The 24,661-nt window shown below is 37.8% G+C and overlaps 6 protein-coding genes and 1 long non-coding RNA gene across 10 annotated transcripts; 2 read left to right on the top strand and 5 right to left on the bottom strand.

Moving 5' to 3' along the window:
• Positions 1-290: 290 nt before the first annotated feature.
• LOC124410576 (translocator protein-like) lies at positions 291-1,476 on the top strand. Its single transcript, XM_046889058.1, has 4 exons — positions 291-374; positions 414-537; positions 667-882; positions 972-1,476. The coding sequence occupies exons 2-4, from the start codon at positions 430-432 to the stop codon at positions 1,155-1,157; spliced, it is 510 nt and encodes a 169-aa protein (XP_046745014.1). The 5' UTR covers positions 291-374; positions 414-429; the 3' UTR covers positions 1,158-1,476.
• On the bottom strand, positions 1,345-6,655 carry LOC124410548 (serine/threonine-protein kinase unc-51). Of its 2 annotated transcripts, XM_046889011.1 has the most exons (13): positions 6,238-6,652; positions 6,068-6,160; positions 5,620-5,670; positions 5,462-5,531; positions 5,136-5,312; positions 4,758-4,992; positions 4,274-4,585; positions 3,915-4,187; positions 3,529-3,788; positions 3,067-3,435; positions 2,667-2,794; positions 2,447-2,582; positions 1,345-2,339 (listed from the first exon to the last, which is right to left on the bottom strand). In XM_046889011.1, the coding sequence occupies exons 1-13, from the start codon at positions 6,325-6,327 to the stop codon at positions 2,266-2,268; spliced, it is 2,268 nt and encodes a 755-aa protein (XP_046744967.1). In that variant the 5' UTR covers positions 6,328-6,652; the 3' UTR covers positions 1,345-2,265. The 2 variants fall into 2 exon arrangements, with proteins under 2 accessions (XP_046744967.1, XP_046744968.1); XM_046889012.1 differs by lacking the exon at positions 2,447-2,582 and having other exon boundaries at positions 6,238-6,655.
• On the bottom strand, positions 1,345-24,119 carry LOC124410585. The gene is made up of 3 exons (XR_006929609.1): positions 24,088-24,119; positions 7,497-7,500; positions 1,345-2,082 (listed from the first exon to the last, which is right to left on the bottom strand). It is a non-coding gene; the product is annotated as an uncharacterized LOC124410585 (long non-coding RNA).
• On the top strand, positions 7,332-8,119 carry LOC124410582 (DNA-directed RNA polymerase III subunit RPC9). The gene is made up of 3 exons (XM_046889065.1): positions 7,332-7,469; positions 7,547-7,817; positions 7,894-8,119. The coding sequence occupies exons 1-3, from the start codon at positions 7,462-7,464 to the stop codon at positions 8,011-8,013; spliced, it is 399 nt and encodes a 132-aa protein (XP_046745021.1). The 5' UTR covers positions 7,332-7,461; the 3' UTR covers positions 8,014-8,119.
• On the bottom strand, positions 8,051-9,947 carry LOC124410575 (density-regulated protein homolog). Of its 2 annotated transcripts, XM_046889056.1 has the most exons (6): positions 9,900-9,947; positions 9,564-9,679; positions 8,786-8,870; positions 8,544-8,720; positions 8,256-8,395; positions 8,051-8,175 (listed from the first exon to the last, which is right to left on the bottom strand). In XM_046889056.1, the coding sequence occupies exons 2-6, from the start codon at positions 9,636-9,638 to the stop codon at positions 8,131-8,133; spliced, it is 522 nt and encodes a 173-aa protein (XP_046745012.1). In that variant the 5' UTR covers positions 9,639-9,679; positions 9,900-9,947; the 3' UTR covers positions 8,051-8,130. The 2 variants fall into 2 exon arrangements, with proteins under 2 accessions (XP_046745012.1, XP_046745013.1); XM_046889057.1 differs by lacking the exons at positions 9,564-9,679; positions 9,900-9,947 and adding an exon at positions 9,130-9,217.
• LOC124410567 (transmembrane protein 120 homolog) lies at positions 10,673-13,110 on the bottom strand. The gene is made up of 6 exons (XM_046889048.1): positions 12,734-13,110; positions 12,385-12,503; positions 12,146-12,304; positions 11,988-12,080; positions 11,675-11,892; positions 10,673-11,508 (listed from the first exon to the last, which is right to left on the bottom strand). The coding sequence occupies exons 1-6, from the start codon at positions 12,800-12,802 to the stop codon at positions 11,102-11,104; spliced, it is 1,065 nt and encodes a 354-aa protein (XP_046745004.1). The 5' UTR covers positions 12,803-13,110; the 3' UTR covers positions 10,673-11,101.
• LOC124410547 (armadillo repeat-containing protein 5) lies at positions 13,582-17,386 on the bottom strand. Of its 2 annotated transcripts, none has more exons than XM_046889009.1 (7): positions 17,052-17,386; positions 16,742-16,962; positions 16,143-16,573; positions 15,632-15,905; positions 15,302-15,486; positions 14,963-15,224; positions 13,582-14,892 (listed from the first exon to the last, which is right to left on the bottom strand). In XM_046889009.1, exons 1-7 carry the CDS (start codon positions 17,304-17,306, stop codon positions 13,959-13,961), a joined length of 2,562 nt encoding a protein of 853 aa, XP_046744965.1. In that variant the 5' UTR covers positions 17,307-17,386; the 3' UTR covers positions 13,582-13,958. The 2 variants fall into 2 exon arrangements, with proteins under 2 accessions (XP_046744965.1, XP_046744966.1); XM_046889010.1 differs by having other exon boundaries at positions 16,365-16,573; positions 17,052-17,385.
• Positions 24,120-24,661: the final 542 nt, after the last annotated feature.

Raw genomic sequence — 24,661 nt, 5'->3', positions numbered from 1 at the left:
TCGGTATTTATAATTGGTTCTTGTTGTATGTATAATATGATATAATAATGATTTCAAAATAGAATAATTAAAATGTACGAAAATTAAGTTAAATATCTAAAAAAATTAAGAATCAAGTTTACACTCCGTTGTTAGCCAGACCCAAGCACCTGATTGTTGGCAATTCGACACACATACGGTTTGACGAGTGACGCCATAGTTGCGTAACCAAAAGTTTGTAGTTTCACTTATCATCATTACTCATGATGATAACAAGGTTTGCCACCACGGTATGGTGGTGGTGGTGCTATTAGCTAGAGAATCAGCTGTTAAGTACACTAGCGGTGGGACTTACGTGCGCGAGTCTCGTTGCGGCCGACCACCGCCTATTTGACATATAAGTCATTAAGCCATACATACTTGCGGAGAAAAAAGAAGGTTAAAACCAAAATGCCTGTAGAGATAGTCTGGCCCGCTGTTGGTGCAACCATTCTGCCAAATTTGGGAGGATGGGCCGGTGGCTTAATTACCACGAAAAATATCAAGCCGTGGTATGAGGTATGTTTTCATCTGAATTAGTTCTGCATTGTCTCTACTGGTACGTATGTATCACTTATTTATTCCTCGCATTTTTACTGACTGTGCTGCAATATTTCGTTGTTTGAGTAATTCTCTATTGTTCCCTAGACCTTGCGCAGGCCAAATTGGCGGCCGCCGAACTGGGCGTTTGGCCCTGTCTGGACAACCCTCTACTGCGGCATGGGTTACGCATCCTATTTGGTTTGGCGCGACGGCGGGGGTTTCGAGGGTGACGCGAGATACCCCCTGATAAGTTATGGGATAAATATTGGCTTGAATTGGGCCTGGACTCCCATCTTTTTCGGTGCAAAAAGCTTGAAATGGGTCAGCTTACGTAATATATAAATTATTCCATCGCTTGTCAGGTTCGTTGGTATCTTAGTGCAATAAAGCATAAGGATCTTATCTTACAGAGTTTTTACGAAATATTGGTGCTATTGGGCAGCACCGCAGTAACAACGGTTGCTTTCTTCAAAGTAAATGAAACTGCCGGCTACTTGCTCATACCATATTTGGCGTGGGGTACCTTGGCCACAGCTTTGAACTATGTCATCTATAGAGATAATCCAACTCCTGCGATAGAGGGCAAGAAGGATTAGAATTTTGTCATCACAACGCTGCCAGACATGGCACAATCCTCTTCAATGTGTCTGACGACACAGAAGAATTTCAAGGGGACACTATTCCCATTTTTCCTTACAGCAATTTTGACTGCGGTAATACAAGTCAGGTAAATTTTGTACGAACTTCTTGCTATACAAGTTTATATATTTTTTCACGATATGAACATAGGAATATGTTGAATCCGGTAAGAAGAAACAAATCATAAAGAAAAGTTTATTAATATTATATTTTACTAATTCTATACATGGTATCAGGTATCGGTATGTTATTGGCGAATAAACTATGTATGAATTTGACGCACCTTCTAAACCCTTTATTTGCTGATCATTGCTCGCTACTCTTTTTCAAACTTATGTTTAGTCAAGGACACGTACGGCCGTTCAGTACACGTCTATTAATTGATATTAAAGAAACGTTAGTATATTTGCCTGCAACCACGGATAAAGTGCAATACATGTAATAAACACGCATACACAGGCATGTACTATTAGTATACCTTTACTCAGAGGTAAACGCGTGCATACATACAAAATGTATGTCACCAGTAGAGTGTGATTTCAACCCTTCGATTTGGAAAACTTTCGTATGAAGTGGTTAGAATGAAAGTCTCAATCATGAAGCGGATGTGAAAATCATACAACTCACCAAGCAATTTGTAAATATGAAATTAAAAACGAATCGCCCACTCATACTTTGCATTATATTTTGGCTTGTTTGTTGTAAAAATTTTATATTGTTTTTGATTAGCTTGAACTTGCGCGGTTTCACATCGCCAACTGTATTCGACAATCATAGAATTCGATGGGTATTCCAACAGATAAGGTGTACCTGCACGGATGTATGCGTAGATATCGTATAATCAGCGTTCAACGATAATTAAGCAATATCACCCAAAAAGACCTTTACATATCGTTTCAAAGACTTATGATTCATCAAATTATAGTAAGTAATATGTAACTACAGCAATGCGAGAGCCGTCTTGCTTTATTACTCAGGTGAGTTTTTTTTTTTTTTTAATTAAAATTGCGGGATACAATACAAGTTGGGCGGGAATTTATAATTTGGCGGCCAAATTGTTTTATGTTACGTTGGATCCGTCGCGTAGATGTAGCCTTGCTGTTGTAGAACATATAACCTCTTCTCGACAGCATCCTTATCTAAAAATGTAAGTGGCTATTAGTCTTGACTGTTGTCATTGCGTAAACCAGGTATAGACGATTAACACTTGTTAAATTTTTATATCTTCAGTCAACGTTGAACTTACATTTAGTTAGAAGAGCCCTGTCTTGGCTATGACTGACATGTTGAGATAATGAATGCAGAAGTATTTGAGCAGTATGATACCTCTGGAAACATTCTGCTGGGTTTCCAAAGAGCTCGTCAAGTGCTGCAGATTGACACTGAAATTTTTTTTTCTATTAGTGATTGTCACTGACCATCCAATGGGTTTGGGCATTAAGACGTAAAAATGTCTGAAAAATTACCATTTGAATAGCATGATTGTAGAGGATTTTGTCTGCAGTTGCACCAGCTTGCCTCAATAGCCCAGCACTGTTGAGTTGTTTGCATTCGGAAAGACACGATCGGAACTTATCGTTCATTACACTGACGACTAGAAATAATGGCATCGTTAATTATCAAAGCAATGTAATGCCGTATTGTTTCGAATACAAGTCGATATTTCATTCTGAGATGATATTAAAAATGATTTTTCAAATATCAGTGTCAAAGTGACCCCACATAGTATTTAAGTATGGCTTTTATCTAGCCATAGAATATCACTTCATGAATTATAAAGAAAGAATATTTTCAAGAGATGGGATTTGTTGCATATTATGATGATAGATGTCTCGGATTTAAAGTGGAAAAAAATATACTATGCACCTTCTTTTACAGTAGCTGTTGGTTGCAGTCTGCCAGCTTTCAACTGTTGGGTAGCCAATCCCAAACCTGAGCTGAGAAGCTGAAGCGCCCTAACGAGAAGAACGACCTGCTCAGCTCGACGTCGAGTCACGGCACCGCCTGCCTGCTCCAGAGAGCCTAGCGGAGCTCCAAGGGGACCAGCGCGACTCCGTGCCACTTCGCAGACACACTCACACAGCGCGACAACAAAATTCAATTTGGCTAATATCTCGTTGTGTTCTCTTTCTAAAAGCGTTTCTTCCGGAAGTTCCGGAGCAAGGAAGGTCAGTGGACGGTCGTCTGTGGTGAGTTGGTTAGTTTCAGGGAAGAGATTTTGAAAACTGCCAGCTTCTGTGAAAATTATTACATAAAATCATTCGCGTGATGTTCTTTTGGTGGAAATCAAAAAAGTGAAACACTATCCGAAAGAGAAGTGAGACCCACCAGATATTTCAGGCAACGTAACAGCACGAGTACCAAAAGGGATAACAGGTGAATGCCTAAGAGTGTTGTTGTTGTCCTGTAGAGCTCTGGTAGTTGGAGATCCTAAAACTGCCAAAGGCCCGGTGAGCAGAGGCGATGATCCACCGTTATTGCCTGAAGATCGTCGCAGTGGTGAGCTGCCACTGGATGTATGGGAGTAGGAATGTCTCGCCACAGGACTGACCTGCCACGTGCTTGGAGGTGGAGGCGTTTCACTTAGTCTACAAATATAGGGTGAACAGAAAACGCAATGAGTCATTGACCAATTTATGAAATCAATTGTAGTTTCATTAACCAACGCAGGGTCGATAGTTCTATTGATCGATATAATAACTGCATTGGTTTACCTTCTACCCGGTGGAGTTCCAATCACAAACTGCACGCTTGGTGGACTTAGCGAACCGATGTCTGGAGCATAGCTGTGGCGGGTATCGCTGCTACGTCTCATTGTTATAGGCTGTGACCTAGGCACACTGCCACCTTCGACTCTTGACCGATTTGATGATGGCGATGACGGCTGTATTATATGACGTTGGGTTGGTACTGGTATTGGTTCAGATATTGGAAGAAAACTAGGTCTCGGAGGGCTAACAGCTTCGCGACTGTTCTGTTTGACATATCTGGAAATGATTGTGTCCCAAAGTTATCATACTATTTATTATTCTGCACTGCTTAACTCATTTTGTTAAAAATTCAGCAGTCTTACTTGATTGGTTGTGGCGTGTTGTTGTCAGTATCACTGCTGAGATCACTTGGTACCAGTACAAAATCATCATCTGGACTAGAACAGGGGCTGTTAGCCTCTGGAACAGATCTAGGACTGCCAGGTTCTGTATCAGCTGTCGCTAATCCTCCGGGAGAGGCGGGAAGTTCAGCCGGTAGAGGGCTGACGCTCTCCCTGGGTCCTTGCAAGAATGGGTGATTGAAGAATTCGTCGAATGGCATGCGATCTCTGGCGTTGCGTCGTAACAAGCCAACCAAAAGATCTGAAAGTTCTGGTGACGTACCAACAGGAATTCTGAAAGAGCAATTACTGTTAGGTTCAGGATAATTAATCTTGACTGACGTATTGTATGAACTTGTACAAATTTAAAGAACCCTATTTATTATAAATGGAGTTCAAGTGGATAGTAAGTCTAGGTGCCTTCATTAAATTAGAGTACTTTAACAATTAAATGTGAAAAATATACTTTGGGCCCAGGTTGGCGTTCTTCTCGTAGAATAGTTTCAGAGCCTGCGGGGTGTGCGCTTGGAAGGGAGCCTTGCCTGTGAGACATTGGAACACAATCGTTCCTAACGACCACAGATCAGCCTTGGCATCATACTGCAGAGACATTATAACTTCAGGTGCCATGTACATTGGTGAACCACACAGCGTTGCAGCCATTACGCCATCTTGCAAAAATCTGGCAAAGCCAAAGTCCGCTGAAAAATGCAATCTTATTACAACATGTACTGAAAAAACCCACAGGAGAAAAAATGTAGATAGCAATTGACGGAGACAGTTGCAGTATGTTGGTAGATGCACTCACAGATATCGTATTCTGAGCACCTTTCTTTGAACTTACCAATTTTCAGGGTAATCTGATGGGGCTGTGGACAAGCCTTCCCGCAGCAGTGACTTAACAATATATTTTGAGGCTTGAGATCACGATGAACAACGCCTTTAGCGTGTAGAGCTTTCATGGCACCAGCAAGCTGCTTCAAGAACACTCTGATTGTGTCTTCAGATAATGTGCCCTTTACTATGAGAAAAAAAAAAAAAAAATTCTGACCCATACTTTTTTCTTTTAAAACAGTAATTACAAGTTAAATACAATTGCGAAACGTATACCAGAGGTTTCATTCTAATGTTAAATTAACAAGTATGATCTGGAATATTTGAAAGACTTACCACTCAAGTAATCTGCCAAGTCACCGCCATTACAATATTCCATAACCAGGAAGACATTGTGATTAGATTCCTGTAATTTAGTTCAGTAGACTGTTTAAAAGATTCAAAAAGATTCATTTGCAATTTATGAATTATTATTGATAATATGGGGTACGAACTTTACAATCCAGCAGTGCAACGACATTGTCATGATGAAGCTCGGTCAACTCCTGTAATGACGTTGTGATTACATTATGTTAGATACATTGGAATTGAAAGATGATCGCTAAAGGGCATTAAACACTTCATCGATTACGCTCACTCAGCAGGGGTGTAGTTTACGTAGATGAACGTAAAAAATGAATAGTCAAAATAACAGTTGTGAATGAACAACTGGTGTAGAAAGTAGGAAAAGGTGGAAGCAGATGGGAAACCCATTCGGGCATGACATGGATAATAGAGGTTATACTGTACTTCACTCGACAGAACAAAAATAGATCCGGAGAAAAAACGTCGGCGCAGCGGCGTGCCTGGTATAAATTTGTGAGAATTTTTATTTTCCTTCTTTCAAAATTTACTCGTATATCCCTCAACACACGGATATATCTTCGACGATGGTTCACTGACCTTTAGGATTTTGATCTCCTTTCCCAAGAGGTTTTGTGACTTGGCAAGACTCTTTTTGGTGATGCTCTTGATGGCGACAACGAAATTAGGTTTCTGTAAAGAAAGAGGCAACGAATAGTTGACAATGAAAGCTACAATGAGCGTGCGATCGCCTAACCCGTTTCAGTTACCTTGCGATGTCTGCCTTTGAAGACAACGGCAAAAGCCCCGTGGCCGATCAGGTCTTTCGTATTATATTCGTAATCCCCAACGATCTCCATCCTCACAATCAGTTATTCGTAATTTGGTTGGAATTAATCTTTGTAGTGAGTATTAGTTTACAAACAAAATGGTACAGTACCAACATAACACAAGACTCCACATCGCCGTGAGAGATCAATACGCGACGAACCACAAAGCGTTTGTATTTTTTGGTACAAATTTAACAAGTTTCCACATCTGCAGAGCGATGCATTGCCCCTATTCTACATCATAACAATACCCCGACTCTACCGCAGAATTTTCAACTCAGCAATCGAAACAACCGCCCGGACAATGGTGCAATAACTGAATAACGTTTCCGAAAAATAGCACGCAATTTTCCCCCTTTAGAAAATGTCTGATCGTACAGCCGCAAGTTATCTGGTGAGCGAGTTGTATTAATACGCGAAGTAGTCCGATCAGCTGTCGGCCGTGGCACGCCTTTTGCCCTCCCCCAACTTAAGACTGGTTGAAGCATCTCAAACACTATTTACCGACATACCCGAATAGACTATAGTCAGTGCTAGCAACCCTACGACAAGTATCGTACAACTCCGATAATTACATCTCACTATTTTGATTTTAGAAAAAAATTTGAATAAGCAATTTTCGCGCCGTATGAGTGACGGACACGAGAGAGGATTATAAAATAAAAGATGAATTGAGTATTGGGTGCAATATACGGTTACGATAATAGCATTTAAAATATTCTATACATAATCTATGATACATTTCAATGTAATCCAAAAATACGATAACTTTTTCTTAAATACGATAAAATTACGTCCGTGGAACGATAAGCGCCATCTTCAGGGTTGTTAGACTGACACTCGGTGCTTTAGAGCATATATTACGCCAGAGTTGACTAGAGTTGGGTCAGTTAAGTTTTGGAACGCAACTGTATGGTTTGTATGTTGTACTTCACGTGTTGTGTGTAAAGGATATCTACAAAATACGTATTCGCATGTAGTACACAAGTTTGAATGATGATGATGCTCATCTAATTATAGTATAATAAATTTCCAGTCCGAGATGATGAAACTGACCGTCCTCAAATTCAATTTTTTCTCAAATACCAAGACGGTCCGCGTTCATATCGTTGATTCGAAACTAGCCTAACCTATCTGGTGGCCTACTGGAATTCCGTAAACAAGATGGAATTGTGAGTAGAGTGGATAGTGGCGGACACCCGTCTCTCCTTGTTTCTTCATCAATTATTACAAAATTCCAATTGTTAAGGCGAAAGGCGTGTGTCGGATACCTGAGCAACTACGAGGTATTGGACATCTTGCAAGGGGCAAAATCCAACAAGCAGCATCGTAAGCCCCATAATCAGTTGGCTACGATTACTTATCAAACTATAAGATACCTGGAGGACACGCCATCTAAGACACATACACCAGAATCGATTACAGGATTTTTAAAAGCAGTCCAAGCTTTCAAGTTGACCAAATGTGAAAAGCTTACCCTACTCAATTTGTGTCCGACGACTGCACTTGAAATTCAATTGGTAACCATTTGTATACTAATAAGTTATTATTGATGTTCACTTAGGCCAGACATGAATGAAACACAATTATATACAGGTAATCGAAGATAGTGAGGAAAGGTTAACAGAAGACGAAGTAAACTCCTTGCTCCAAGTCATCGCGACACACTTGGGTAACGATAAAACGAACGATGTGGAAATGGATGCTAACCAGTAAGACGTGTTTTATGGCTAGCAACTGATGATCATTTAACTTATCTTATGTACATTTATTTATAATAAACATCCAAGGTAATGACAAAATATCAATTAGCATACGTAAATGGCTGTACCACTATCTTTTCTGATCTCCAAGGTCATCTATTGAGTCCTCATCAATCTGAAAAAACAACCATAAGTGTATAATGAGTGGATTTTATTCAAGTGCTTATTTTTGCAGATATATCCAATTTAACTCACTTGTGGCCACTTTTCAGGGATAACATCATACAAGTCATCCTTGACATCTCCCTGAATTACTATTTCGTCGTCTCCTGTTACACTGGAGCCACATGCAAATTTACTACCAAAAAATTTAGCTGCTACCTTGAGATCGATATCTGCAAAAAAAAATCAAAACACCTTTACTTGGCTGTTGTGCTCTACGATATATTATTATTTTACAACTTGTGCCAAACAACAATGATCCTGGGTTGTTTCAGCTTATGGATATTGGACAAGATATAGCATGTTTCCCAATGTACGTACCGAATGTACTGAGACCTGTAACAACTGTGACAGACTTCTTCTTGCCTCTTGGAGCCCTTGAAACAGTTACCAATTTTGGTACGTCTTCTTTTTTCTTAGTTTTCAACATCCCTTTACCACCTCGTTTTTGTCGCTTCTTTTCATCTTCCCCACCTCCCGACTCAGCTGCTGCATCCTCTGCAACATGAGATTACCTTGGATGCCAGAATGATGTTCAAATTGAAAAACTAAAAAACGCATACCTAATTTAACTTTTTCGAATTCCGTAGGCAGGTTTCTCTCCAGCCATTGTTTGCACTTCTCATACTCTGGATAATATTCGCAATACTGTAAAATGATTATTGAGGCAATATTAGTGGAAGTATTAGATAATTAAAAAACTTCGAGTCCAAAGCAATGATTTTACACTGTGTCTATTCGCTGCCCTACAGAGTCAACCTACATGGAACACTCCAAATATGCCAAATGCTAGCGTGTTACGAATTAGTGTGTCCGAACAAGTTTTCGAGGCAAACCAGTTTTTACGTAAATGAAATTTTTAGGAAACACAATCTGAGAGTGACAGAAATAGCAATATAATTCATGCCTTTTTTATGTGTCGTGATTTTGAATAGTGATACAATACGATCATTTATTAATCTCTAGAGGGCAAACATTTGTCCCTTGGAATTTGATATTTTTTTGAAGGTATAATTTATGTACATAAATAGTTCACACATCTGGTGGACATTCAGAGTTACCTACTGGTTCCAAAAGGAGCCAGGCCAGCCCTGTAAAGGTTAAACATCTACCGAAAATATAACACAGGACAAATGTAATCTAACGGTTGTCACTCGACTTGAGCATATCTCGAATAATCGTTCACACTCCAATTCTCTGTGAAAAGTTCGGGAGAATAATTGTCAATTGTATTCAACGCTTGGAATGTCCGGAGTGTTCCGTTAATGTTCACTTTGTAGTGTGCATACACACTTCAAAGATTTCAGGAAAGATAAAATATCGGAGGTAGCTTATGCTTACTTCGATGGGGAGGGAACAATTTCCGCAGTATTGTACCCTTAGTGGATACACGACATCAGGCTTAGGCCCTGACATCCTCGAGCTTAACCTCACTTATTACTTTAAATCGACCCGCCCTAGAGTGGATAACAAAAATGCAGTATCGTCACTCAAAGATTAAATAAATATACATCAATCGTTGACTATATGTCGAATTTTTACGCTCGCACACTTCTTTAAACGGGTCAATATCCGTCTGCACAGTTATTAAATCTCCGGGCTAAAAGGTTATGGTCACGATCTCAGGCAAGTTTCAGGTTCGTAATAATAATGATAGGATGTCGAAATGCCTTACACCATGAAAAGTGCGGTAAAAGCCTTTCTTAGTTGTCTGGTTTATCGATGTTTTGCGAGGTGGTGTTACCGATTTGGTAATTGTGAGTAGAGTCTTTCATTTGACTCTGGTAGTAAGCGTGGGAATTTTATATCTTTTTGTTATGATGAAGTTGATAAAAGTTTATTTACCTTCTTACCAATTATTATCTTCAGTATAATCCTTCAACAGGAGTTGGCCAGTTACTGGAGTAGATACCCAGACAAATACTTACATAATAAAACCAAAAGCTCGAAGCGCTCCTCAGATAACTCGTTTCAGACAATTACCGACACGTAGAATCGTAAAGTTTTGTAGAAACAATTGTATTATAGATATTTTGTTCCGTTACTGGACTAGAGTGATTACATTAATGAATGTAGATATTATAAATGAATAATGCAATGTGTACTATTGTCATTAAAAATGGTTTTATTTTAACAAATTCCTGTATTTTTTGTGAGCAATCATAAATAACATTTTCGGGAAAATTACCCACTGTGAGTCGGTAAAGGTGGGACTGCATATACCATAATCAATAACAATTACACCGACGATGTTGATATCGCATGAAAATCACAGCACATTTCATTTTTCAACAGAATATTGCATATATAGCAATGTCGTGTAATGTGGTTGCGTACATGCATGCATACATACGTACATACGTCTACAAAAAAATTATATTTCTTACGCTAAAGGCAAAGTATGGAAAACAAGTTCGCACAATTCTTGTACGATATGACTGCTTGGTTAAGTGATAAATTATACAATTCCCTGTTATTTACACATACACTTTGTGTATTAAATACATTAAACGTAGAGAATTATCGTATAACACAGCCTGTCGTACATACACGGTACACATGCGTTGTATTCATTTACGGTATACAGTAAGATTCCTACAATACAACGTAATTAGAAAGGTTACTGATGGATGTTGACACATTTTCAGAATGCTATGAAATCACGATATGAAAACACAAAAAAAATATTTTTGAGTCACCAGAAACTGCTACCAAAAAAAACCTATTGACAATTACATTGAACACGCAATTTTTTTCAATCTTAGTAACCCGCTTGAGTAGAACAATTTCTTTGAAATTTATTAGAGTAGCAATGTGGCATTTACGAGGTTTGGGACCATGTTTTATAATTGCCAAAAGCCCATTCGGATGCAATTAGTTTATTCGGATTTATTCTCAGTGTTTTTTTTGACAGTAGCCTCTTTTCTACGTTCTGTGATTGATGAGAAAACACCTGGCAAGCTGTTTCGGACGCGCTCGCGTAATTTTTGGGGTATAACCATAACGGTAGTTATCGTGTTTCCTAGAAAGAGCACAAGAAATGTAAAACTCAATACAGGTACATGCCAAGTCGCCTCGGGGTGCCAGATCAGCTTATAGAGTGTATAGGCATTGAACAATTGGAAAAGATAGCCCACAAATAAAAATGGGAGAAGAAAAGACAGTCCGCGCCACATCCAGGAATGAAAACCTTCGATTGTTATGTCCATATTGTGCCGCTCACCCAGTGCCTTCAAACGATACAATACGCCATGTTGATATCGGAACTGTAGATACTGAACCACACCTATAACATATGATATTTGTATAAAATTAATTAGTGCGATTAAAAAAATTGATTTTTTAATATCCCCGATTTTTCAGATTACCAGATTAATACAATCCATTAATATCGCAAGTTGGGAAAAAATGGGAACACACATCGAAAGGTAAATATCAGAGTAATTACTCACTGATGTAGACGTTGAACCACATAAACTGGCCACGAAATGCATACCAAGGACCTGTATTCGGCCAAACCAATAGAACTCCGGATACTACCGTTGACAGGAAATGATGAAAACGCCACCAGCCTTTTATTCTTGATCCATTGACCTTCAATATACTCTCACGTATTGTCAATGTGCAGTAGTACCAAACCAAGAGAAACATGAAGCTTAGCTCCAATGTGCTGAAAGATGAATAGATCGGAAGTTATCTTGATTGTTACTTATGATAGCTGTTATAAAGTACAATGATAACATCATCCTGATCAACAGATCTTACCGCACATTGGTGAAGAGATTAACAACAGATAAGACAAAGCCGATCATCGACAGAACCAACTTGAATTTCTCATACTCGTCTTTGTACTTAAACCTGTGGAACAATCCCAAATTAACTTGATTTTGAAACTTAAATCCCACCAGAGGGAGAATACTCACTTGTCCATTTTGTTTAATATTGAAACATTGACATTGCCAAGTATGATCTTCAAGTAAGTCCCGTTTGGTTTTGGCAATATCTGTTCCATTTCGTGCAACTGTTCAAGTCGTCTATTAATATCCTTGTCTAAAGATTGACGCACGTCGCTAGCATGTAATCTGACAAGGGATAGACAACAGTAAAAATTTGTCGACATGTTCGCTTCTCTGAGATTTTATCATGTAGTCTTTCAACTCACTGCCTGAGAGACTTGGTTATCGCCTTCATTCTATATCGCTGGTGCGATATTCCCTGCAAACATTTTGCCTGAAGCTCGCCCACCTCTTCCAATTTTGTACAGTATTCTCTGTTCAACGCCTGTAACACACAAAGCATGTTTATCTACGAGGATGTGGATTAGAGGGAAAAATTTTGGGAAAATCTTAACGAAAACCGCGATAAGCAAGTAACCAAGTCTGTACGTAGGAAGGTATTTTGGGAAATAATTGCAGACCTAGTTGAAATTCAAAGATCTGTACACCCTTTATCCTAACCTAAAGAATTCAAAGTCTATCATTGTGAATTTATTTATTCAAAGCTCTTCGTACCTCCAAGACTTTGTACTCCTGCGTCAGCTCATTCCAATCCTTGAGACAGGTTTCTACGTCGGTATCCATCTTTGCCAAAAATTCTTAGGATGGGATCGGAAAAAGCGACTCAACGCGAAGTTTGGCGGCTACTGAGTTCGGCGTCTCCACTCTGTTGCGTAAAGTAACGATGACTTATCGGTATTCGATTGCCGCGGCAGATAAACATGGGTAGTATAATCGCACTGTCGCTACGCTGCTTGAAGAGGAAGCAACAATCAATGCCGCAGACTGTCACCACTTGTCGAGCCGAACTGACCACGGTCACGTTTTACTGGATTAATTATCACGACCTTTATCATTTACTATATTCACAGCTCGCGGAAGATGGGCTGAACTGGACTGAACACTTCAAGTTTGGTAACATGACAAGATGACAAGGCTGGAGTAACTAGTAGCTAAATTATTGTCCCACCTCGGCGAAGAATGGCGCACGCTACACTCGCCAAAGTTCGTTAAACGGTTTCAACCAGTCCCAATAACGAGCACTACCTATGATCATGTTGACTACTGCTATACGTGCTATACGTACTGGCACTGACAATGAGTACTGGTTATTCGTACTGTTGCGTATAATCGCAATAATACGACGATAGAATAGGGTAATTCAAATTCACTTTAATGATCATCTTTGGGGAATATCGCTTCCTAATTCGTTTTGTGCATGTATTTGAAAAGTTTGAAAGTAGAGTTGACTCATATTTTAGAAGGTTCAATATGCATACGTATAATTCGAAATGTTTAATTAAAGTGAATAATTCACTACTTATGTTAACATGCACGATTTTGGGATGACTGAACAAGGATTTTATTTATTATATTTGAAGTTTATTTTTGTTAAAGTTGTCAGTTACCTGCCTCAACATGCTTACAATTATAAATTTACAATTACCTTAGGATTCAGGTCACACTTTGAAACGTATTACTAACATTACTGTCAAATTTCTGTAATTTGTTCCATTTCTCTTGCACTGTTGGGTTGTTGACAAGCTTTGTCCCTATTCTACTTAACTTTATGGTATTGCCAGCTCGTTTTCGAATTGTTCCTATCACTTTGACTTCGATTGTTTCGCATCATAGCTCAACCTATCTATTATTTAACAATATAAGCAGCCGTTAATTTGGGTTGAGATTTTGTAGAAAAAAGTATTCAATGAATTGCGTGTTATTCTTTGCCATGACCCATTCAATGACAAGAAAGTCCAGTCTTTAGTACTTGTTCGACATCATCGATGAACAGTGAAAAATGCTCACTTTTTGAAAAATCTTCGAATGCGTCCAATTTCTCAGACTTGGTGGATTTTGCAGTTAAAAATATCTTTATACAACCAAGTCTAAGCTCATGGCAGGAATTGGTACGCGCCCAGTGCCATGTGCGGCTAATATTTTGAAAATTGATATTTAAAAGGGATCGTTCTATCAACGATTCGAGAATGTCTGGCATCAAAAACTTATCAGCTAAAAGTACAGCGTCTAGTAAGGATTCGATATCTCTTTCATTGTACGGAATACCATTTACTGCTAGCAGTAACGTGTCTAGACCTTCTTTGGATGTGTTCTTTAGGTGTACTCTGCGTTTACCAGACTCATAAAAATTCCCTTCCAACATTGCGGAGAAGACCTCAGATTTTTTACATAGAACGTTCCGATACGCATCTACGGTAGTTCCATCATCTAGTTCAAACGTCACTATTGCAGGCTTTAAATGGTATTCTAAATTCTTTGAGTAGTCAATTCGAGCCGCACCTTCCCCTTGGCTTCTATCGACCAATTCCGGCCGAATGTCTAGAGCATTAGCCAATCGACAAACGGCGTGGATGGCATTTACATGCAAACAGTGCCTTTTGTCAGCCAAGACCCGAAATACTAAGGTTAAACCATCGTGCGTTTTCAACAGGGTTCGAAGTGAATCCTTGGACTGTATTAAATACGGGATTGACACAGCTATAGTAAATTTGTGAACTTCTTGACCACGGAGTAATATCGAAGCAAGTTCGCCCAAGGCACAACCTGTTTCTGCCAATGCACACAGCTGCCGAGTGTATTGTTCCGATCCACGCATAGTTTGCAGTTCGAAGACGAATCCTTGCTTTAACAGTGTGACCAAATAGGCTCTATTCCTGAAATGTGAAAAAATTCACTGTTATTACGAGAATTCGTCATAGTACATATGAACAAAGATTATCTTGCCTAATAATTCTAGCTAGTATTCTTGACGCTCTACTATTTCTCGTTGTTCGGATATAAGCGATCAATGGCTGGATCGTTGAAGGGTCAGCCAACTTATCAACTGGCTCATCTGAATGGCTCAAACGACTTAGCAGCGATAATGTCCATACGTCAGCTTGTTTCCTCATCGTCGTCATTTTGAATGCATCGCCAAAGTCGTTTGACTCTGCTGCAGATTCCAGGATGATGGATGAGCAGCTTTTTGTAGACTCGACCTCGTCATCTGACTCATTAAAATATTATTAAATGAGCAATGTATTTTCTCTGGAATAAATAATGCATATTTCAATGGTTTAGCACCTTCATCATTTTCAGCACATTCAGTGTCGCTGCATACTGGACTGTAGTTTTCCTCGGCACTGCTATCTGTTTTGTTTGTATCGTCCTCAAAGAAGGATTGAAGGGGTGGTGTGCTCGGTGGTGATGAACACATACTTCTAGCACTTCCTGGACTCCAGTCATCTTGCTTGTAGTCCAAGCTGTACCTGGTATTTACATAATTATCGTAGCTTTTTCACCTTTTCACCTTTACAAGATCAACTATTACGCAATTTACATTAAATTTAATGCAATGATTTTCTCAGATGTATCTTTGTTTAGCCTGACTGGGTGTGTAGTGGCACAACTCACCGCCCAAATTCGCTCCTGTTAAATTTGGTCTCCGTTCCACTGTTCAAAGGACTAGAAGCAATTCGTTTTTTTGGTGTGCATCGTTCTGCATCATCAACCGTACTTTCTGCTGTCATTTCTTGCAATTTCATAATCAGTACATCCAACAGACCATTTTTGATCATTTTCAAAATGCTTGGATCATCATATACGAACTGTGCTAGAGCATGTAACAACATAGGATGATATCTGTCGTGCTCTGGTCTTTTCAAAATGCCCAGCATGACTTCCAAACCTATGGAGCAGAAATAAAAATTTATAATTTAATCATGCATTGTAGTTTCTCTCAAATCTCGTTTCAATGCTATGGCAACAAATCACATTATTATCATTGATGGCAATTGTAATATATTTGTAAATTAAGAATGTGGTTCCAAGACCTTCCCAAGTATGACCGCTGTTTGTTACAACCCCATTCGCAGGTAGTCGAAGTCATAATTCTTGAGTTTTGGACCTCTGAATTTGAACTCACCGGTACCCGATCGTACTCGAGCGCGATTAATAGCTTCTCGACAAAATAGACACAGACTTCCCAACAATTCCCACAAAAAAGTGCTATCTTCAGCTATTGACGATACAATACATTCGACAGCACCTAATGTTCCCAAAGATGGTCGATACTCCGCAATTTGAGAAAGAACGTACAAGCATTTGATAGCCATTTCATTCTTTTTTTGGCTGTGATCAACTATACATTTAAACCCTTCCCGTAATTGAGAACCACATCGTGGGTCTGACGTCTGGACAAATGCTAGCATAGCTTTCAGACAGACATGGATTAAATCTTGGTTACTCTTTTCTTCTTTTTCTTCATTGGTAAGTACAAATATGGTTGTTATCTCACGAAATGTTCCTGCCTCTAAAATTTCTTCGTGACTGCTTTTGGTCGAGGTCCATATATTCCTGTAAAGCAGTAATGTACAACTGTGAGTACAATAGTACAAACCAACCTGTGTTAAACAAACTTGTATAGTAATTTTTTCAACAGAGTACAGTTGAAGTTACCAAAGTAATATAATATACCGCATTACTGACACAAAAGTACCTTGTACAGCCCAAGGGTTTCTTTACCTGATAGCTCTAACGGCTGTAATTTGAACACGTCGAGTTGTCTTTGAAGATTTCAATATATTGGTAATAATTTTAACAACACCTGCCTGGCACAAAGCTTTAGCATGCCAGGAACACTCAGCCAGATTTCCAATCAACCTGCAGGCACGACATTGAATGCTCTGTGACTTGTTATTCTTCAAAATGCTCGTCACCTCAGCGGCAGGATCTATGCTACGAATCTAAGATCAAATTATTTGAGATTACATAAAATATTTAGCTAATTAAAGAACTTTTAGGTAAAAAATTTGAAAACTCAGAAGAGATTTACCTCTATCCTGACATATGCGTGCAGGCACATGTTAGCCAGGACGCTCAACAATAGATCCAAAATCTTGAGACTTTCGGTGTGAAAAAGTTGAACCAATAGAATAAGACCTCCATCCAAGACAAACTGTTTTTGACATTTTGAGTCTCTCTTCAAAATTGTCAAAGACGAACAAATCTCAGTCTTCGAATCAGACTTCAAATTCTTGATCAGGTTGAGGCTTAATTGCCTGTCATTTTTCTCACTGCTAGATGACATTCCTAACCTTAGACAATTTTTTTTTTTTCTAACGACGCCAGCCAAGCCTCGGAAAGTGTTTGTAAATTTTTTGCGAGATTCCCGTAATACGATGTACTTAATTGCTAGGCTTTCTTATATAGTGCTATTCAAGAGAATTTCTTGTAAAATTGATCAAAGGTGAAAAACATTTGAAATTTAGTTCTCCGTCCTATGACAGACGCCGAACTTTCATCGTTAACTCGATATTGCAAAAGACATAATAGATTCCCTTAGCATTTAACAAGACCGCGGAGGTTAATTTCGGAACGCACTCAGACCGTAGTCAATCAGTAGTCGTATTCTGCAGTGCCGGTAGAGCCTGTTGAAATTGTCGGTAACATTGTTATCGATCTGAATCCTATGATGTCGACGTTTTACAAAATAAAGTTTTCGATTCTTTTCTTATGCAAAATTTCTCTCAACACGTATTTCATTGCATCCAAGCTTGTCAATGTGTCGTGAAAAATCAAAAAATTCCCATGACTTTCCGTTCGTGGTTTTCAAATCCACGACTGCCGCTGCGACATGCAAAATCTGTTTGTGTTGTGCGCAACTGCCGTGCGCAGCGTAGTTCGACCGATCGATACCGGTCCGACATGCCGGTTAAAAGGGCGAGCAAGCGTCGCGCAGCGCTTATTCGGCTCCAGTCAGTGCTCGTCGGCAGTCGCGTCTGAAGAGCAGAGTTTGCTCGGATTCAAATAGCTCGAAGAGAACTGCGCACGTCAGCGTGGTAGAATCCAAATCGCAGTGTTATAATCAGTACATATTTCTAGTAATTGACATTCGGTAATTACTACACAACATGCAGAGAAGTGGCTCAAAGAATCAAAGTATTATTAACATCACAACAGCCTGCAAATGTTGAAGGTGAGTTACATTCGTCGCATTTAACCATCATACGAGTAACTTGAAGTTGCCTCTGTCCGCAGGGTGTTGTGTTTTGTTTTTTACCCGCGGGTTTTTGGTAACTAACGCAATATCGACTGTTGCAAAACCTTTCGATATAAAATCAGCAATTTGAAGTTAGGTACGTATTACGAATTATCCGTGTAGATTCTAACGGTCACCGGCCTGCGTCGATACCGAATTTACAAATCTGTTAGCGAGTCAAATAGTCAGCGGAGATTGGTTTTTCAACAGTAATCTCGATCATTCTTCAGAATAACTTAACATGCGTATTATTTTTTTTATTGTTATGAGGAGATACTTCGGTTGTACGGTGAATTGGGTTGATAAAACGGACCTTGCGGGAGATGACCTTCGTTTGAATCATCGTTTCTGATTTCGGATCGCACATAGCGCTCTCACGGGTCTATAAAATGCAATTGTCACGTATAGGTCACTTTAGTACCGATTCTTGCGTATTGAAAACAAGTTAGGTGAAAAAATGTCGGTGAGCTTAAGGATGCATTGTTTACATAATAGTGGCGCTTTTGTGTAGCGGCTGGTGCAGCTTACCCTTCGAAAACATACCGAGATTTGTGTTTATCATTGTGAGTGTTTCCTGGAATTACGAATCAACAAATTCAAGCTTCCTTCGCGTTTCTTTCTGAGAATTGATATTACTATACGTCGTTTCGTATTCTATTATAGTATCTTTTTTTTAGAAATTCATATATTACGACGTTACTTATTTTCGAATAACTCTGTACGTTCTTATTCTTATTATACGTCTGACGAGGATGAAGTATATTACGGTAAAAACCGAGAAACGTAAACGATTAATTGTTCTTTAATCGTCGTATTATTTTTTTTTTTTTTTTGAAAACAGTAATTAAATTATGCTTGATTAGTAGATCGATTTTAACGTTATAAATATTTGGAAATATTAACAAAATTTGGTGTTATTTTATATGATTACAGAAATAGACTGCAGCATGACTAATTGAGATTTGCGATTATTTGAATTGAGCCCAGCAATAAACGTCGCAAAATAAAATGCAAAATCTAACCAGGCCTCAGTGCTGTTGGAAAATAAAAAACAGGTACGTGATCAAGATCATTTTTGATTACACTATCACGCTAAATTCACTCTAAGAAAGTTGACCTTTAGTTGAAATTCAATATTATTTAGTTCTTAATTACGTTCAAGAAAACTGTAGTAAATTTTCAATACTTTCTATTACTGATTCTGTGGTTCATGTATCGGTGTATAAAAAATTACTGAATATTGTGGAAAAAAAAATTGTTTGAAATAGACAGTTTCTAATGAAACAAAATCTGATCCAAGTATATTGCACGAGTATTATTCTGTTATATTCTTATTGCAGTGTAAAAAGTGCGTCACTTCACGATTCAACCTGAGATCTACCGGAACTACTACATCTGAAGTGTGGAGCAGCCCGGTGAAGGTGAAAATTGGTGAGTTTGCATGTGTTAGGTTACGGATATTTCCCTGGTATTCCCCTGTCACGTGGCGTGGCGGTAACAATAATAATACATCAATCTTCGATTTCTTAGCTGTGTAGGCTCATTCGCAATCGCAACGGTGCTTAACTTTCAATTGAATCATTTTTTTTTTGCACTTTCATATACCGTAGCTTACTTAGAGTTAGAAATTTTACACGTTGCTAAATGTGGAATGAGCATCGCGACAGGTAACCATCACTCATTCGCAAATCGCAAGATCGAATCGTGTTTCGCTACTGATGTAATAATCTAGATTTGAATTTAACAATTATGTCGTTTAAGTGGTGGTTTCACCTGAGGTCTAAATGTATTCAATTATTCACATTATTGTTGAATTAATGAAACTACAAAGTCCAGCATAAAGTAACGTAATGAAATTGCATTTTGTATTATGAATCATTTTCAATTTTTTAACAAGCAACAAGTATCTGTCAACTGTAAGCTTAGCTCGTTTAGAAAAATGCTGATTGGCATACAGGATGTTTTTAATCCATTTTACAAAAGGTTGGTGTACCGATAGTCTGCCAGTATTTTCTAAAATAATGCACACAATATTAGAGTTGGCGTGATACAACCGCGATACTGTATTCTGAGTTGGCGGCCTATGGTACAAAAACATTTTGCTCCCTACAGGTAATCAACGAAAAAGTAAGTGACAGTGACCACGGCGCGAATGAGGAAGAGTGATGTGTGTTGGAAAAAATGGAGAATCGTTTAGATCGAATATAGGTAACCGGGGAGGTAGGTGGTCGTTTTGGGATCCGTCGCGGGGTTTGATGTGGATGTGCGTGTGAATCTTTTTTTAACATTTCCGTTGGGTGGTTCCGTTGGGAATCAGGCGAGGGTAGGAAGGTCGCGATGTACCGTGATGTTATTAACTTTTGTAATCCACAGCGTCAAACGATCACAGAAATTATTCTCCCGAAACAATTGAAAGACGCTGTATACGAGTCTAGACCATTTATCAGTATTTGAATATTAAGGAGGTTGAATGTTCCACCTATTGTCACTCTGCAATTATTTACCAGTTGTTATTCAATTCAATTATTTAGTCATTATCCATCATTATTACATTCAATTAATCTCTGTGATCGTTTGAATGGGCAAAACGCATCTCTGGACTATCTATCGCGTTCCGTGGTATGCTAGATAGGGAGAGATGCTGAGCTCGAAGACTTCGCGTCGAAGAGGACCGCCGACCGTCACGCCACACAATAATGCATGCTCTCCAACCTCCCTCCCGAACTTGATTCGTATCTGAGAACAACAACCCGCATCGCAGTGTATTTGATTTGAAAAAACGTAGATGTGGATTGGGTTTCTACAGAGTTTTCACGACAAGTTCTAAATATAAGAAACTTTTTGACAATTCATTCGATTGCGCCTTTTTGTGCGCCGAGTAATCACTGAAACCGGACGCACTTTTAACGCGACAATTGATAATGCGAATCGATTGCTCGTGCCTTTTGCGCATCGATTTCGCTAATAGTACGTGGGAAAGTGAAGCATATGCTTAGCTTTCAGCTGTTGAGTCAATTTTGTTATCAACAAACAAGTTTTCAAGTTTGACCGCGCCTTTTGCGCGTCCACTTGATACTTTGTGGTTATGAGAGAAAGCGCGGCATATATAAGCCGGTGCTCAACGCGCGGGGATAAAAATCGCAGAGTGTAGATTGATTGTGAAGAACCTTGGCCCAGATATTTTTGAAATATATCTGAGGTGTACAAAATTATTTGTTTTTTAACCATGGTATTACTTTTTATTCCAGCAATTTTTTTTACAAGTACACTGATACCTATAATTTCCAGTCGAACAAAATATTTATTTCAATAACTCTTGGTGGGAAATATATAATGATCAAAAAAAATATGCAATTTTATGTCATTATTAAAAATAATCGAGTTAAATTTTGTTGCCGCGAATATCATGTTGGGCTCGACATAGATTTTATCACTGTACTTGTGGAAATTATCTCTTTCAGCTAATCAAACCTTTCCTCTGTTTCAGCTAATTAAACCTTTCCTCTATTTCAGCTAATCAAACCTTTCCTTTGCTTGAGCTAAATAAACTTTTTGACTGTTTCAGTTAATCAAATTTTTCTTCTGTTTCAGCTAATCAAACTTTTTCTCTGTTTCAGCTAATCAAACCTTTTATCTGTTTCTCAGCTAATTAAACCTTTCCTCTATTTCAGCTAATTAAACCTTTTGTCTGTTTCTACTAATCAAACCTTACCTCTGTTTCAGCCAATTAAATCTTTTCTGTTTCAGCTAATCAAACCTTTTGTCTGTTTCTACTAATCAAACCTTACCTCTGTTTCAGCCAATTAAATCTTTTCTGTTTAAGCTAATCAAACTTTTTGTCTGTTTCAGCTAATCAAACCTTTTGTCTGTTTCAGCTAATTAAACCTTTCATCTGTTTCAGCTAATTAAACCTTTCATCTGTTTCAGCTAATTAAACCTTTCATCTTTTTCAGCTAATTAAACCTTTTGTCTGTTTCAGCTAATTAAACCTTTTGTCTGTTTCAGCTAATTAAACCTTTCATCTGTTTCAGCTAATCAAACTTTTTCTCTGTTTCAGCTAATCAAACCTTTTGTCTGTTTCAGCTTATTAAACCTTTTCTCTATTTCAGCTAATAAACCTTTTGTCTGTTTCTACTAATCAAACTTTTTCTCTGTTTCAGCTAATCAAACCTTTTGTCTGTTTCAGCTTATTAAACCTTTCCTCTATTTCAGCTAATTAAACCTTTTGTCTGTTTCTACTAATCAAACCTTACCTCTGTTTCAGCCAATTAAATCTCTTCTGTTTCAGCTAATCAAACCTTTTATCTGTTTCAGCTAATCAAACCTTTTATTTGTTTCAGCTAATCAAATCTTTCTTCTGTTTTAGCTAGTTAAAACCTTCTGTCTATTTCAATTAATCAAAATTTTCTTCTGTTTCAGCTAACAATTTCCCTTTTTTTTTTTGTCTATTTCAATACGAGTTATATTCTCATCCGTTTCGTGTCAATGAGTTTAATTGACTCCACTGGAAAATCAACATTTAATTGTTTAGATCTGGTTTAGGTACATTGGCTGTAAACCTGTATTGAAATTGTCTCATACGTGTATAGTTTATTAGTATGTAGTATATCTGTATACCAGTATGCACTAACATTGAGAATGTCATTAATTACAATGTGAAAATTAAATGCTAGACTCAAACTAATAAACAAAGCATTTTTCTGTCATCATTTGTCTCAATTTTAAGTGACAAATCGTAATGTTTGACATCTAGTCGGATGCCACATTTTGGAGAAAAAAAACTAATCTGAAACTGTCCAGTTGAGTCAGTTACATTTTTCGTTTTCACGGTGTAAAATTTGTCAAATATTATTCTATCCGCAAATTCTGGGCTCACAGTCAAAGTGAAGGCAAAGTGCATCAAGACTTTAAGATTTCCTTCAGACGTTTTCGTTATGTTCTCGTTTTATTTTAAAATAGAGTTTCATTCCGAGTTGTTGATCATTGCTTTTATTAGTACTCCTTCATGGAATTTTTGTTTTGAATTGAACTGTAGAATTTTGAAGATCTTACATTTTGTGGTAATTGGGATTCTTCTTGCTCCTTTTCTTCTCTCATTATTTGGATTGCATACAACAACAAATTTGTCAATCTCGTTGAGATCAATTTTACATTTCTTCTTCGTGGAATAGGCCTATTGGGGATACCACGTATAAAAAAAAACGCACTGAATGCTCTACCCCTAGTGGTGGTGTGGAAACGAGCTGTCACTATACTTACGTGAAATTTTAACAAATGTATTATTACAGTAATGGTTGTCTTTATCTTCTTATGGATATATACACAGAATTGAAAGGGATTTTAGTTGAATTATATTATTACAATGTATTGTTACAATTGTTATATGTATCTTATACGTTTTTAGCATAATCATTTTTTATATTATGACATCTAAATGCTTTTTCATTTCAAATTATAAATCACTCAATGCTGGAACATGAATCTAATCAAATCTGCTCTAAGTTACATGTTTATTATACATATTAATATATTTTAATTAAATTATATTGTTACAATTGTTATATAGATCTGACACTCTTTTTAGCAACTGGACTCTTTTAGAATAATCATCTTTTATATTATGTCATTTAAATACTTTTTTATTTCAAACATAAATCACTCAATGCTGGAAAATGAATTTCATTAAATGTACCCTAAATGTACTGTACACATTTATTATATTAAAATATTTTAATTGAAATATATTGTTACAATTGTTATATAGATCTGAAACTCTTTTGGAACATGAATCTAATTAAATCTACCTTAAGTGTGTACATATTTATCATACATACATATATATTAATGTATTTTAATTGAAATATATTGTTACAATTGTTATAATCTGAAACTCGTTCGAGCAACTGGACTTTTTTAGAATAATCATCTTCTATATTACATCAACTAAATGCTGTTTTATTTTAAATACAAATCACTCATCGGTAGACCATGAATCTAATTAAAACTACCTTAAATATGTATACATATTTACTATTGCAACTATTGCATATTTTGAATCTGCAGGGCTGCGTACAAACGGGAATATGTGAAGATTCTATGTCTGATTCTACTGATGTAAATATATATACTAACCACCAGGTGGCGCGTCCCTGTTTTATCGGCATTCCTAGTGGTCAAGATCTCGGTATCGTGAAAATTTGGTTTATGGTTGTGCTCACATTCTATGGGTACTGGATTAGGTTAGGTTAAGTGAAGTTTGATTTCTGAACGATTGGAGGTATGGTAAATAAATCATGGCATCGACTAAAAATTGCTAAAGACGGTCAACTATGCTTATTTTTCGAAACAAAGGAAAGCGTGCCGAGAGCGCGGAAGCGTTGGAGTTTGAACAATGAAAGCAGATA

This window comes from Diprion similis, chromosome 9 (assembly GCF_021155765.1).
Source record: "Diprion similis isolate iyDipSimi1 chromosome 9, iyDipSimi1.1, whole genome shotgun sequence".
In the NCBI taxonomy this organism is placed as follows: Eukaryota; Metazoa; Arthropoda; class Insecta; order Hymenoptera; family Diprionidae; genus Diprion; species Diprion similis.
The sequence above is the reverse complement of the archived record's forward strand: the minus strand, read 5'-3'. Positions and strand labels throughout refer to the sequence as shown.

Coding starts and splice junctions, on each gene's coding strand:
- LOC124410576 (XM_046889058.1), top strand. CDS start 430: ATGCCTGTAGAGATAGTCTGGCCCGCTGTTGGTGCAACCATTCTGCCA. Junction 538..666: donor ATATCAAGCCGTGGTATGAG/GTATGTTTTCAT, acceptor ATTGTTCCCTAG/ACCTTGCGCAGGCCAAATTG. Junction 883..971: donor GTGCAAAAAGCTTGAAATGG/GTCAGCTTACGT, acceptor CTTATCTTACAG/AGTTTTTACGAAATATTGGT.
- LOC124410575 (XM_046889056.1), bottom strand. CDS start 9,638: ATGTCAGGGCCTAAGCCTGATGTCGTGTATCCACTAAGGGTACAATAC. Junction 8,721..8,785: donor ATTCGAAAAAGTTAAATTAG/GTATGCGTTTTT, acceptor CTCATGTTGCAG/AGGATGCAGCAGCTGAGTCG. Junction 8,396..8,543: donor TACAGGTCTCAGTACATTCG/GTACGTACATTG, acceptor TTTTTTTTGCAG/ATATCGATCTCAAGGTAGCA.
- LOC124410582 (XM_046889065.1), top strand. Junction 7,818..7,893: donor CTGCACTTGAAATTCAATTG/GTAACCATTTGT, acceptor AATTATATACAG/GTAATCGAAGATAGTGAGGA.
- LOC124410548 (XM_046889011.1), bottom strand. CDS start 6,327: ATGGAGATCGTTGGGGATTACGAATATAATACGAAAGACCTGATCGGC. Junction 5,671..6,067: donor AGGAGATCAAAATCCTAAAG/GTCAGTGAACCA, acceptor ACGTCATTACAG/GAGTTGACCGAGCTTCATCA. Junction 2,340..2,446: donor CAGGGCTCTTCTAACTAAAT/GTAAGTTCAACG, acceptor TTACATTTTTAG/ATAAGGATGCTGTCGAGAAG.
- LOC124410567 (XM_046889048.1), bottom strand. CDS start 12,802: ATGGATACCGACGTAGAAACCTGTCTCAAGGATTGGAATGAGCTGACG. Junction 12,305..12,384: donor ATAACCAAGTCTCTCAGGCA/GTGAGTTGAAAG, acceptor ATCCCTTGTCAG/ATTACATGCTAGCGACGTGC. Junction 11,893..11,987: donor AATCTCTTCACCAATGTGCG/GTAAGATCTGTT, acceptor TTCATCTTTCAG/CACATTGGAGCTAAGCTTCA.
- LOC124410547 (XM_046889009.1), bottom strand. CDS start 17,306: ATGTCATCTAGCAGTGAGAAAAATGACAGGCAATTAAGCCTCAACCTG. Junction 16,574..16,741: donor ACAGCCGTTAGAGCTATCAG/GTAAAGAAACCC, acceptor ACTGCTTTACAG/GAATATATGGACCTCGACCA. Junction 15,906..16,142: donor TCGAGTACGATCGGGTACCG/GTGAGTTCAAAT, acceptor TCTGCTCCATAG/GTTTGGAAGTCATGCTGGGC.